Consider the following 13920-nt stretch of genomic DNA (forward strand, 5'->3'; position numbering starts at 1 on the left):
GGTGAAACAGTCGCATTTTGCAAGTGATTTTTTTCAAAGTGTCGACTAGAAATAATGAAACGCTCATCTTTTGGCGATCGTATTTCTTTCACTGACAATCTTTCAAAGCTCACTACTGAGTGAAAAATACCTTTTCAACTTTTTTTTTTTTTAAATAAAACAAACAAAGTTAAATTATTCAAACAATAAAAGTTAAATAGAACAATATACTCTTTTTTTTCTTTTCTTTTTTTTTATGAGGCTATTTAAAAAAAATATCTGAAGAAATTGGAATGTTTATACCTTCAAGTATCAACATAAAATTTGTTGTATATTTAGAATTACACGTATTTAAAAAATACAGAAAAACCTTTATGATGTACATACTCGTCACAGAACGAAGATTTCATATTCTAAAAATCATGTGGGTTTGGCTAGTGACTTTTCTATTTGACTGGTAAACGAAAATATTTAGTTGTCAAAGGTCAACTAAAGATAAATTTGTCTGTAGAACCCTAATACAAATAATATTTACAACTAAATACACTTTCTTATTACTACTGCTACCAACGTTGAAAGTGATTATAAGATCTATAGTGTCGTGTGAAAAAGTATTAATGATTGCTCAAAGAGAGGGAGAGGGGTGTGCACTTACCTTGCTTACTAACCAAAAGAGATAGCATTGCCTTCTCAGCTGTTTTAAAGTTTTTTTTTTCCCAGGTCAGGTGACAGTTTATCACATGACCTTTTGGTTATTTAAAAGGAGATTCCTCTCTTGTTGATATGTTTTTTTTTGTTTTTTTTTTAATGCATTAGTGGCTGGTGCTGGGAAGCTACTTCTTGATTACTTCAGCTTTGCTGGTAAGATATTTGTTAACTGACTGTCACGTCGCAGAAGGATGCAATTCTTCTGCAACCTAAGGTAGGGGCACATTGCTTCCTTTTCTCGACTTCTCTAGACGAAAAATTTTTTTTTTTCACAGTTGATGGTAAAAGGGAGATAAGAACTAACTTCAAATCAGATGTTTTATGTATGGGTAAAAATCTAATAATACAAATATTAAAATATAGTTCTTTGGTCAGTAAGAAATTATACAGAAATCTTTGTATTTACCAAAGTTCCAGTTTCTTCAAATTATGTGGTGGTTGGCTTTTAAGGAGTTTCTTTTGGCTGAATTTTCATCCTAGAAACATTACCGGAGTTCTTAACAGCAAATCGGCAATTTAGCAACTGACGTAACTACTAGTGCAGCATCCTTAGATAGGTTTCTGCATGGAATTTTCTGGATTATTCCAGATTGTTTCGAAACGTTTTAAGTAGAATCTTTTAATGTTTTAATTTTCATAAGTAAAATAGAATGTCTTAAGATTTTTAGTACTTATATATTTTTGGCATCGTGCTGAAATAACATTATTTTGAAAGCCATTCTTAACATGGGGAGGGTGTTTTGTAACTATTTCTGTGCTTCCACCTAAGAATTTAATTTAAAAAAAAAAAAAAAGATACCTTGATACTTGAATTTAACCCGAAAAGAATACTTAAAAATAGTGCGGTACCAAAAATACATAAGCACCAGATTTTTTTCTAAGCGAAATGCCCTCTCATAACAACTATATAAAAACAAGGAGTCTGTTATAACAAAACAACATTTACTGATAATAATATTTGCGTACATAGGTGTTGTATGCCCTGTTAAAAATATGTTTGAGGATAGAAGCTCAAGTCTGAATTATTCGGATGATGTGAGGCTACCATGAAGAAGCAGATGCATGTCAATCAAGAAACCAAGTATTTTAAAATCCAAAAGTTGTTGCTCAGGATAACGTCTGAGAAAATCCATATCGGCAAACATGTTGTGAAGCAAACGTTGTTGTCTCTGCTCATGAAAATGAGCTTGCTGAGTGCAGCAAGCTGATGCAGGTAGAGGCTGGGAATGCACTTCTGTGATGGACTCTCCTCATCATATTTACATCTAACCCTCATAGGACCACTCGGAAAGGACTTTCTCATGATGCCTATGGCCTACATATATAAATCTTTCAAGCCAGAAATTGTCAAAGTAGGATCCAGTTGCTTAGGCATGTCTTGTTTCAAATACCAAATTGTTACTGTGAAAAGTCATCTTCGTGTCACTGTTCAAACAGAGCTCTTCACATCTTCCTTCTCCAATATTTGTACTGCCCCCCTCCACCACCACCACTCCCGAGACCGTCATCTTCAGCCCCTATCCAGGACATTCATCCTCAGACATGCTTGTTTCCTTGTTGACTTTTTCAATGAGTCGGATGAAGATGACAGACTTCTTCCCCAAATAACTAACTCCCCAATTTTAATCTGCAGCAAGAGGGAGGTCAACCTCAATACAACAGTTCCAAGCTGGGGAGAGCTTCACATCAGATGAAAGTATCAACTAACTCGTGGTGATATTTGCTGAGAAGCAGATGGCTACAGCATCCAGAGGATGCAGCAGAGGGAAATGGAGAAAGGCAGGGGTAAAAGTACTCCAGGACAGAGGACACCATTATCACCACAATCAAGAACCTCATTGTCAACATTGTGAAATACTGACACTGAGAATGTTGTAGAACTGGTAGAGAGGATGGCATTAAGTGGGTTAAGTGTGACATCTGTGATTCCTGGTATCACATACAATGCACCAGCATCAAACTTGAAGACTTTCAAAACAAGGAATGGTTGTGTAATTATTGCATACAGTATCCCCAGTGTTTAATACCCCGAGAGATGAGGGCTCTGTCCCCAGATGAATGAAAGTATTTAAAGCTAACCGCAATTTTCAAAATGTTCAACAAAATATATATTGTTCTCTAAACACGAATCAATGGTTATTTGTTTAAATAAGATATCACAAATATTAGGTTGTCCGGAAAGTTCTGGGTGTTTTTTAGGCGCACAAAGAGGATTGAAATAAGATTTCTCCTTATCAATATTTATTCAATGAAAATAGTCATGAACTGAACGTGTTGAAACTTCCAACTTTTTTGCAAGTTGTGATATTTGGATTTTGTTCAATTTTTGTCTTCAAAACACTAATATCAAATTTTGAGCGTCTTACACTGCAAGCATCAGCTTCAAGACTGATGTTTTGCAAACCATTTCCGAACAGCTGATAGAATTGTCACCATACACTTCACACGTCTCTTTGAAAGTTTTAGCAGCAGTTTCTTCTTTTTTCTTTAAAAAAAAAAGCAAAAAAAAAAAAAGCATAACTAATCAAACATGAAATTTCTTGCAGCCCATTTTCTTGTAATGGTAGGTAAATAAATTCAAAAAATTGTCAGCAATTGGAAAAAAATGTGTAACACCTGCTAAGTTTCATCTGTGATTTAAGTAAGCAGTTTATAAGAGTCTTCAGAGACCTTGTACTTTTAAAACGTTAAGGACTTGCCAGGCAACATAATATATTTTGCCCATGATAATCAAAAAAAAAAAAAAAAAAACTTTGAAAACTAACTTTTAATGAAGATGAAACATAGTGAAAAAAGTGATACCTAATGCCCTGGTTTGTCTTATGTTTAAATTTTTATCACACTGAAAGTTTGATTTTGTAAATTAATAGATTCAACTGGGGGCCACTTGTGAATTTCATACACCTATGAAACTTCCTCCTTTGAAGAAAGCCAGGTCAATCTGCCAAGGATGAGTGCAGTTTTGTAAATTGGATACTTATAATGAATGTGTGTCCACAGGGTTTCAGTAGACAGTTCAGATAAAATATAATAAATTGTCGACATAAAAAGACTACATGATTCCATTTCCGTTTGATGAAAACCAGTTTTTTTTTTTTTGTGTTGCAGACCATCTACTAGTTGGCCAATTGTATACAAATTCTCAAGCGCTATAGGAGCCTTCTATCATGTCTGAAAGTGACACAATGTTCAAAGAGCGAGATCGAAGATGCACCACTGTACAACTCATGCTCACTACTGATCCAAGTTATGACAACAGGACCATTGCCAGCACCCTCAAAATGCATCATTGGATTGCCACAAATAACAGGGACAAGCTCAGGGTTATGAAAGCAAAGTTTCTGGCTACGGTTATGGTCTTTGGTGTGATTTCAAGTGAGGGCCACATCATGTCAACTCACATCTTTAAAATCATCTTGAAAGACAACACCAAAGTGTACCTGGATGTGCCGAAGAGTGTGGTGATCCCCTGGGGCAATCATGTGGCTGCTGGCAGACCCTGGGTGTGGCAGCAGGACTCAGCGCCAGCCTACAAGTCCAAAGAGACTCAAGCTTGGCTTTAGAATGAGTGCTACGACTTTGCACCTTTCTGTTATTACCCCCCCCCCTTCCCCAACCTGAACCCGCTGGCCTAGTTCATTTAGTCATATGTCCAGAACATCACCAACTTAACCTTCAACAACACCAAAGCCAGCCTAATCGCCGTCAAGTATTCGCCAAGCTCCTGTATCGAGGCGATGATTGAGGCTGAAGGCAGCTACATTGAATAGATGTCATCTCTACTACATAATCAAATTACCTGAATTGATTTTTTTCTATAAAAGTTTTTAAAATAAAGCTGTAGTGTTGTTTTCTGTAGCGCGACAATTTTATCGTTCCACCCTGTATAAGACAAGTGTTTGTCAAACCTGATATTGCTAGATAGTATTACTCCCAGATAGTTATGACGTTTTGAGAATGGCACAAATGTGTCTTGAAACCAAATCCCATGGATAGGAACAGGAGAGAGATATCAAGAGGACAATAGCACAACTGTTTCTGCTAGGTTGAACACCATACCCCAGTCTCCCACCCACCCAGATGCAAAAACAAGCAGTGACTACAGATATGTTGTTGCTTTTAAGGGTCTGGGTGTGACACAGAAATTTGTGTGTCATTGGCATAAGAGCTTGGGAACACGGTTAAAATGAGATGTTGCGGTGTCCATTAATGCCAACAGGTTGTTGATGAGCAAAAATAATGTTGGCGCAATAACAGTTCCCTGTAGCATCCCGACTGAGACAGGAAACTCATCCAACAAACAGCCAGCAACCAAGGTGTTTGGAATTAGAAAAATTACTTTTGTGTCTTATTGGTTCACAGGCCAATTTTCAGTGTATAATTCAAAATGCAGACTTCAAATAATTGTAAAATTTTTATAAATATCATGCCATCTTGTATTAAATGAAACTTCTTCAGGTGTATCTTGTCGAACTCCACAATCTTTCTGTCGAATGTGCACAGAATTTTTAATGGAATCTTTTATTTAATTCATGGAGTTAGCATGCTCTTGTTTCATCAGAGTAATTCGCAATTATATTTTGAGTATCGCCTGCAGTGAAGATTGAACCATCAACCTTGAAAAGAGTAACTTACAACTGAATTTGCGGTTAGATGAATTGAAACATTGTGCTAATAACACTCAAGATAAGAACAGTAGTTAGAATAATTCAAATAATACAAATTATCAACAATACAAATTATTAACGCTTCTCTCAAAACCAAACCAGTCTAAACACTAGGAAAACTCTGGTTAACGCTTGAAAAAAAAGCATACAAAAATGACACTGAAGCACAACTTGGACTGTTCCTATAAGATTAAATTCAACAGCTAACACACTGAATCTTTATAATATGATTCATAGCACAGCAGAATATATGCATATATAGAAAAAGGATTTGTTTGATCCTGCTCAGGACAGCCTTGCATGGACCGTCATGATTCAGTATATGGTGCATGCCTGCCAAAGAAGCCAGCTCAACCTAACCAGGGTGAACATAGTTGCAACAATATCCACCATCCTCTCAAAAATGTCAAAATGTAATAAGTTGTAACCAGTATAACGCGTACATCAGTGCTAAATTATTTTTATTTCCTTCTTGGGAGGGTAGACCAATGTTGATCTAAACATTGGAAAAAGGGTCCATTGCTAAAATAGACGTAGGAGGATAGACAAATATTATTGATGTAAAACTTGAAAGAGAGGTCCATTGCTAAAATGCCTTTTGGAGCAAAGACAAATATTGTAAGGTAAAACCAATAAATTTAGCACAAAGACAAGATTACAAATTGGTAATGAAGATTAAACTGAATTTTATAAGACAATAATAGAAAATTTGAAACAGAAAGTCAATCCCTTATGTGTATGTCATGTCCAATTTGTTTTACTGTTTTTTCGTTTTTTTATTTTGAAGGATTTGCAACGAAAAAATAAATTTTAAAAAAATCAATGTTTTCTTTCCTTTTTATCTCTTTGTATTTATGGTTTGGATCTTTATTGATTTGTAACAAAAAGAGGAATATAAAAATGCAGCTGTTTCTTGTTCTCTCTTATCTCTGTGTGTGTGTGTATATATATATATATATATATACTAGCCTGGGTGCCCAGCATTGACCGGGTCTTTATAGGTGTGTGTTGAGCAAAAAAAAAAGTTGTAGTAGGTAGGCAGGCTCGAACCCGTGAGGAAAAGAACATGAAAATAAAAAAGTGATGTCTTTGCCGTTGTGTCCATCACCAAACCAGAAGTGGCAAAGGTTTAAATTAAGGCTAGCCAATCAAAAAGAACGGGTTGACTTTTGAAAATATTCGTGAAAATAGTGTCCCCATTCTTGTGGAAAAGTGCCCAGTTGAGGGTGAAGGAATTAATGTTTTTAGCCAATTTTTCGGCATTTGTTGTCCGAAGGGTCAAGCTTCAAAATGATATCAATCTTGTGAAAATCCGTTGCTTCTGTTAAAAGTTTTTGCAAGACATACAACCATACATACATACATTTAAGCAGACAGGTGAGATTTATATTATACTAGCGGGGGTACCCGGCATTGCCCGGGTGTTTGTAGGTGTGTGTGTGGTGTTAAATAAAAAAGAACTGTGGGGGGGGGGGTAGGATCGAACCCGAAGCCCTGGGGCGAAGTTTGAAAATAAAATCGGCCAGCTAGAATGAGTTAGTGAAAGATGTTTGAATTTATTTAAGAACGAAATTGACAGGTGCGCGGCTGGAAGTCGTCGAGCGTTACGACGATGACAACGTAGGTTTGTTTGTTATAAGCGAAGTAAAAAAAGAAAACAACGTTAACACTTAAGCAGGAAAAAAAACACAAAAAAGACTAATGTAAAGCAAACGAACGATGAAAACAGAAAAACGAACACGTGAAAAATAGCTTCAATAAGCCTGTTTCGATATTAAAATTTAAAAAAGCGAAGTAAAAAAAAAAAAAAAAAAAAAGCAGAAAAACGAAACACTGGTTCAATATTTAAATTTAAAAATCGAAAAAAAAAAAAAACAAAAAAAAATATCTCACACCACAATTCAAACCCAAAACGATTAGATAATGAACCAAGGCCTTAAGCAACTGACCTAACGCGACATACATGAAATTTATTTGGTTTTTCAACTATTTAAAGTAAATCAAGTCACAACGTCATCTGACGCATGCGTAGAATCCGTCATTGTCATGAGAGGATCGTTTTTGTTGCCCCCCCCCTGTCGAAAATTGTAGATTTCGGGTTGAAAAAGTTAACGTTTTTGGCCAATTTTTTGAGCAAAGGATGGAGCTTCGATGTGATACTGAGTTTGTGAATTTTCGTCGCGTCTGTCGAAAGTTTTTAGCAGACATCCAAACATACACTCAAACATACATACATACATACATGCATACATGCATTTTCGCTTTTATATATATAGACTTGCAGGGGGGTATCCGGTGATTCCCAGGTGTTTTTAGGTGTGTGTGGTTTTGTTGGGTAAATCAAAACTCAGGGAGAGGAGCGTAAAATAAAATAAAAAGTTTTGGTAGGTGAGTATGAGGATCGAACCCGAACCCTTGAGGCAAAGTTGGAAATTAAATTGTGAAAAAAAAAACATGGGACGTTAACCACTGGGCCACCGCGACATACAACAAAAACATGTTTGAATTTATTTATTTAAGTATCAAAAACAGAATCGACAGGTGGGCACAATAAAAGTTAACTCTGCTGCTTCTATTTGACCTAATTAATGAGGTCACGCAGAAGTCACGCAGTTAACTTTTGCTGCGAGGCAGCGTTTAGGTTTGTTTACCCAACTTTGACTGTTTTTTTTTCCCCACACAGATGTAATTGTCCAGATGTAAGAGGAATTTGGCCCCACATTGATCAAAGCTGATTGCTTCTGGACGTTTCTCGGCGCGATGCCGAGAACACCTCCGATTGAGTTTAGTTTAACTTTATTTATACTAAAAAGCAGGACAAACAGGCGAAATAGCGCGAATCTCATAAAAGTCGATGTAAATAAATGTAGAGGCAACCCACGTTCCCAAATCCTAGATATTATTATCTAGCGGGTATATAAACAGTTGTAAGCGATCGTAACCCCCCTGGGAGCATGTGCGAAAGAAGCCTTTGTAAGACATACACAAAATGGTCACACACATTTTGCCTTTTATATATATCGAGAGGTACCCGGGGTTGCCCGGGTGTTTGTAGGTGTGTGTGTTTTTGGGTAAATGAAGACAAAAATCGTTGGCTGTTTTAAAAAAAAAAAAACGAAGCCTTGATGCGCAGATTGAAAATAATAAAGTGTGAAAAAAAATGTGCGTCTTGGCAGGTGCCGGTTTTTGACGAGTTAATGACGTCAACTTTGAGTGCAGGACAGTGTTTTATTTACCGCGAGTCTGTTCGCTTCTTTTTTTATTTATATGAAAAAGCTTAATGCACATGCAGCGATCAAAAATTGTTGAATATTTATCTTTTAAAAGTCGGGCAAATTAAATAGACAGGCGCCACCGGTTGTTAACTCATAGATATTATCGTTTAGGCGTGATATAAAAATTTTAAAGAAGTTGTGAGGCGACAGATCGGTTCTCGGGAAAAAGCCTTTGTTGGACATACACGAAAACGCACACACACACAAACATTTTCACTTTTGTATTTATAGACTAGCGGGGGATACCTGGCATTGCCCAAGTGTTTGGAGTTATGTGTGGTTTTGAGTAAATCAAAACACCGGGTGTTTGTGTCGGGTGAATGGTTGAAATTAAATAAAAAAGTTTTGGTAGATAAATATGAAGGATCGAACCTGAACCCTTGAGTCAAAGTTGGAAATTAAAGTGTGAAAAATAAACGTGCGACGTTAACTAGTGGGCCACCACAAAATAGTAACGGAAACATGTTTGAATTTATTTCAGTATTAAAACTTGGCAGCTGGCCATACTTAATGAGGTCAACATTGACTGCGGGGGCAGGATTTTTTTTTTTTCTCCCCAAGATGTTGTGGGGAAAACCAGCTCCCCGTAAAAAGGGGATTGTCCAAATTGAATAGCAATTGTCTGATATAAGGAGAAACTCCACATTGATCAAAGCTGATTGCTTTCGGATGTTTCCAGAAAAATGCCGTCAGAATTAGTTTCGCTTTTATTATACGAAAAAGCTTAATGCACATGCGGTGATCAAAAAATGTTGAATATTTATCTTTTCAGTCGAGCAAATTAAATAGACAGGCGACCCCCATTGTTAACTCGTAGATATTATTATTTAGACGTGATATAAAAAGTTTTAAGAAGAAGTGAGTTGACCGATCGTTTCTCTGAAAAAAACCTTTCTCAGACATACACAAAAAGCAAACCTACATACATACATTTTCGCTTTTATATTTATAGACTAGCGGGGGTGCCCGACGTTGCCCGGGTGTTTGGAGGTGTAAAAGGAAAAAAAAAAATTTTGGTAGGCAGGTAGGCTCGAACCCAAAGCCTTGAGGCGAATAGCCTGATAACTTACCATGACACTACGAGGGCAGAGACGTGTGAATGGTTGAAATTAAATGATTAAATAGTTAAGTGACAGACGCGTAAATTTAATGAGGTCAAACATCACACCATAGGAGAATAAAATCACGCACTTAACTTTGGCTGCAAGCCAGTTTCTGTGTATTTGCTTGTTTTCCCCCAAACCAGCTCCCCATAAAAAGAGGAGTGTCCAACTAAATAGCAATTGTAAGATATAACGGGTTTTTGCCGCATTGATCAAAGCTCATTGCTTTCTAGACGTCCCTGGCACGATTGCCAAGGAGACTCATTTCTTTATGGATTCAGTTTCGTTTTTTTTGTACCTTGGATTTTTATTTGACAAAAATGGTTGAAAACCAGATCCAATAACATTCAAGCCATAAAACACATGCCACCTCCAAAGGATGTTTCAATACTACGATCCTTTCTGGGCCTTTTTTACCTGAATTGCACAAATTGCGTGGACCTCTTAATCATCTTTTACAAAATGATACTAAATGGAACTGGTCAAGTACATGCAAAGAATAATTTGAAAAAATAAAATCACTTCTTCACTCAGACCTATTGCTTACACACTATAATCCATCATTTGACATTACTGTTGTGATGGATGCTTCAAACTATGGAATTGGAGCATTAATATCACATTTTTCCTGATGGAAGTGAAAAAGCCATTGCACATGTATCAAAATCATTGACACCCACTGAACAAAAATATAGCCAAATTGAGAAAGAGACTTTAGCGATTATCTATGCTGTAAAAAGATTTCACAAAATGCTATATGACCGTCATTTTAATCTGATCACAGACCACAAGCCTCTAACAAGTATTTTTGGTTCAAAGAAAGGAATTCCTGTTTATACAGCAAACTGTTCACAAAGATGGGCAACTATGCTGTTGGATTATGATTTCTCCATAAAATACCAACCAGGCAGCAAAATTGGCCAAGCAGATGCGTTATTCAGGCTCATCTCTTCTCATCAAAAAGCCGTAGAAGACAGTGTCATCGCTGCTATATTGGTAGAACCTGAAGTTGTCTCTGGACTTGTTTCCACAGTGCGGGCACTACCGGTCACATCAGAGATGATCCAGGAGGCTACGGCGGCAGACCCATTACTATAAAAAGTTCTGCACTTCCACTCTACCAGCTAGCCTAATAAGTGCACTGATCAGCAACTTCAACCATTTTTTTCAGCAAAGATCTTCTTTAATTTTATTTATTGCGGACTATTATCCTCATCTTTTCTTAGTTATTTCACAACGTTTCAGCCAACTAATCCTCTGGTCTTCGTCAGGTGGTAACCGCGACAGATAGGAAGTCTGAATCTCCTGACTGCATCCACTGCAATTACTGCCTTCTGTAGTTGTTGTCATCTCACCACGTTTTTGCCAAGTAAGCCTCTGGCCGACTTTGGGTAGGATTGAAACCGCTATCTTCAGACAATCATCACCTGGAACCGTAGAGATTCAATGTCTCTATCAGCTGCGTAAAAATCAGGAAATTAACTAATTTTAATGAAATTTTCAGCATTTATTAAATAATGATAACAAAATATATTGAACCCATTATTTTTATTTAAATCTTAATGAAAATGTATTATTTTGTTTAAATAAAAAAATACCTTTACTAAAGTTATGGTTTTCAGTAGTAAAAAAAGAATGATTGCATTTATTTTTGCTTTTTTTATGAAAATAAAGCATCGTAAAATATAACAATTAAAAAAAAAATAATTTTTACAGCCACATTATAATAAAAGCCCTTAAAGTCTGTATTAATGAATTTGATATAACTCGAAATGAATTTCTCGAATTACCAATATTATCGTTGAATTGTTTATTTAATATTTTCACACAAAAAAATTTTAATAGCAAAAAAAATTTTTTTTTCCTTTCACGCAAGTAAAATAAATTTACATTGTGCTTTGACATTATCATAATATCTCACAGTAAAAATGGCACATGTATAATTAGCGCTGAAAAAATGGCACAAATGAATAAATGGGAAAAAAAATGATTCTAGAGTTCGACAAGATACACCTGAAGAATATCAGAGGTTACAGCGGTCGAAACGTTAAAATCTTAAATATAAAAATTATGCAAAACCTGTAATTTAAAAAATTACAGGTTTTGCATGATTTTTATATTTAAGATTTTAATATTTTCCTTGCTTGAATGAATGTGAAACTTTCGGCGTAACATAATTTATATAATTATAAAACTCAAATGACCTTGTAACGATGTATGTAACCCACTTTCCGGTTTACGACATCCGGTTGCGCATGCGCGCGCATAAACTTAACCCATAACAACGTAAACAAATAAATACAAATTGCTTCTTTTGCAGATTTTGACCTGCGCACTGAAATATTAACGTTATTATTTCAAAATTATTATTTAACATGGGAAGAGTGGGGTTTAAAATAACACATAATCACATCGTCACAAAAAATTGTGTAGAAACGATACGGAAAAACAATTTTGTTGATATTAATTTCATTATATATGTAATGCATTGAAACTTATGATTCATGACATCATACAGATTGAACTAAATTCTTTTTTCATTAGTACATTCCATTAAAAGATACTTTGTTTTTTAACACATAAACCCGGTCTGAAGCTCAATTTGGCAGTTGGGCAGAAAAATGGGTCAAATTTACACTTTACCATATCTTTTGTAAAAAGTTACCCATTAAAAATACAAGCCTAAAACTTTTATACTTGACTAATTTTTGATGGGAAAATTTTTGGGGTGGGTGGGTGATGGCTTAGAAAAATCAATTTTATTTACTTGAAAACAACGGAATAAATTTTAAAAATTATTTGTCTCAAAATAGGTATAAAAAACTACAGGAGAGGCAATCTAGATCTCCAAAACTTAAATTGATTTTGTTTGCTTGAAAACGGCATGAGATTATTTGGATGATTCAAACTACTTTGCCCATCTTGCATGTTATTTGCTCAACGTTTCGACCGATGTAACCTTTGATATTCTTCAGGTGTATCTTATCGAACTCTAGAATCATTTTTTTTTCCATTTATTCATTTTTGCCATTTTTTTCAGCGCTAATTATACATGTGCCATTTTTACTGTGAGACATTATGATAATGTAAAAATACAATGTAAATTTATTTTACTTGTGTGAAAGGAAAAAAAAAAGTGAAACTTTGCATAAATTGGCTAGGTAACCTTCAAGAGAATTTAATTGCATTTACAAGATTTCAGAATATAACATTTTTGTCAAGAATTGGATATTGGCAAGTATCATTAACTAAATTATTAAAAAAATGTTTTGACTTTTAAAAATTAATTTATTCTATTTTGTTGGGATTCTCAAGGGTTTGGGTTCAGGTTCGATCCTCATACTCACCTACCAAACCTTTTTTATTTTAGTTTAGTTTGATTTACCCAAAACTACACAAACCTCAAAACACCCAGGCATCGCCGGGTAACTCCCGCTAGTCTATCTATATATATAAAAGTGAAAATGTATGTATATATGTATGTATATATGTGTGTTCGTTTTTTTCTGTATGTCAACAAAAGGCTTTTTTCAGAGAAGTGGTCGCTCGCTTCACAACTTTTAAAAACTTTTTATATCACATATAAATCGTAATATCTCACAGTTAACAATGAAGCTCGCCTGTCTATTTAATTTGCTCGATCTTGGGAAGATAGATATTCAATATTTGTCGCTTGCCGCATGTGGGTTAGTCTTTTTCCTATAACATCTTGGGGGAAAAAAAAATCGTTCAGCAGTAAATGAATACTACCCTGCAGTCAAACTTGACCTCATTAACTCATTAAAACGGGCACCTGCTAAATCCAAGTAATTAAATAAATTCAAACGTGTTTTCGTTAGCATCTCGCGGTGGGGCAATGGTTAACGTCGCACGTTTTTTTTTTTTTCACACTTTAATTTACAACTTTGCCTCAATGGTTCGGGTTCGATCCTTATACTTACTTTTTTTTTTTTTTACCCTCCCCCACACCTCCAAACACCCGGGCAACACCGGGTACCCCTCACTAGTTATATATATATAAAAGCGAAAATGTGTGTATGTTTGTGTCTGTTAAAAACTTTCGACAGACACAACGAAAATTCACAAACTCGGTATCATATCGAAGCCCCATCCTTCGCTTGAAAAATATTGAAAAATTGGCCAATCGACAATTTTCGACAGGGGGGGGGTCAACAAAAACGGTCTTCT

At 35.6% G+C, this 13920-nt stretch overlaps 1 protein-coding gene across 3 annotated transcripts in view; it reads left to right on the forward strand.

Annotated features, from left to right (window-relative positions):
- LOC145248155 (ankyrin repeat and SOCS box protein 8-like) overlaps window positions 1–13920 on the forward strand; it is a 44757-nt gene that overhangs the window by 18357 nt on the left and 12480 nt on the right. The window contains exon 2 of one of the 3 annotated variants that reach the window (XM_080109979.1): window positions 796–840. The exons of 1 other annotated variant lie outside the window; for it this stretch is intronic. Coding sequence is in view for 1 of the 2 variants with exons in the window: in XM_080109978.1 (XP_079966104.1) it covers window positions 879–901 (23 nt within the window). In the remaining variant the exon portion in view is untranslated. Of the gene's footprint in view, window positions 1–795; window positions 902–13920 lie in introns of all 3 variants that reach the window. One more of the 3 variants, XM_080109978.1, reaches the window with a different exon arrangement.

This window comes from Euprymna scolopes, chromosome 26 (genome assembly GCF_053919585.1).
Source record: "Euprymna scolopes isolate OS-2025 chromosome 26, ASM5391958v1, whole genome shotgun sequence".
Lineage (NCBI taxonomy): Eukaryota > Metazoa > Mollusca > Cephalopoda > Sepiida > Sepiolidae > Euprymna > Euprymna scolopes.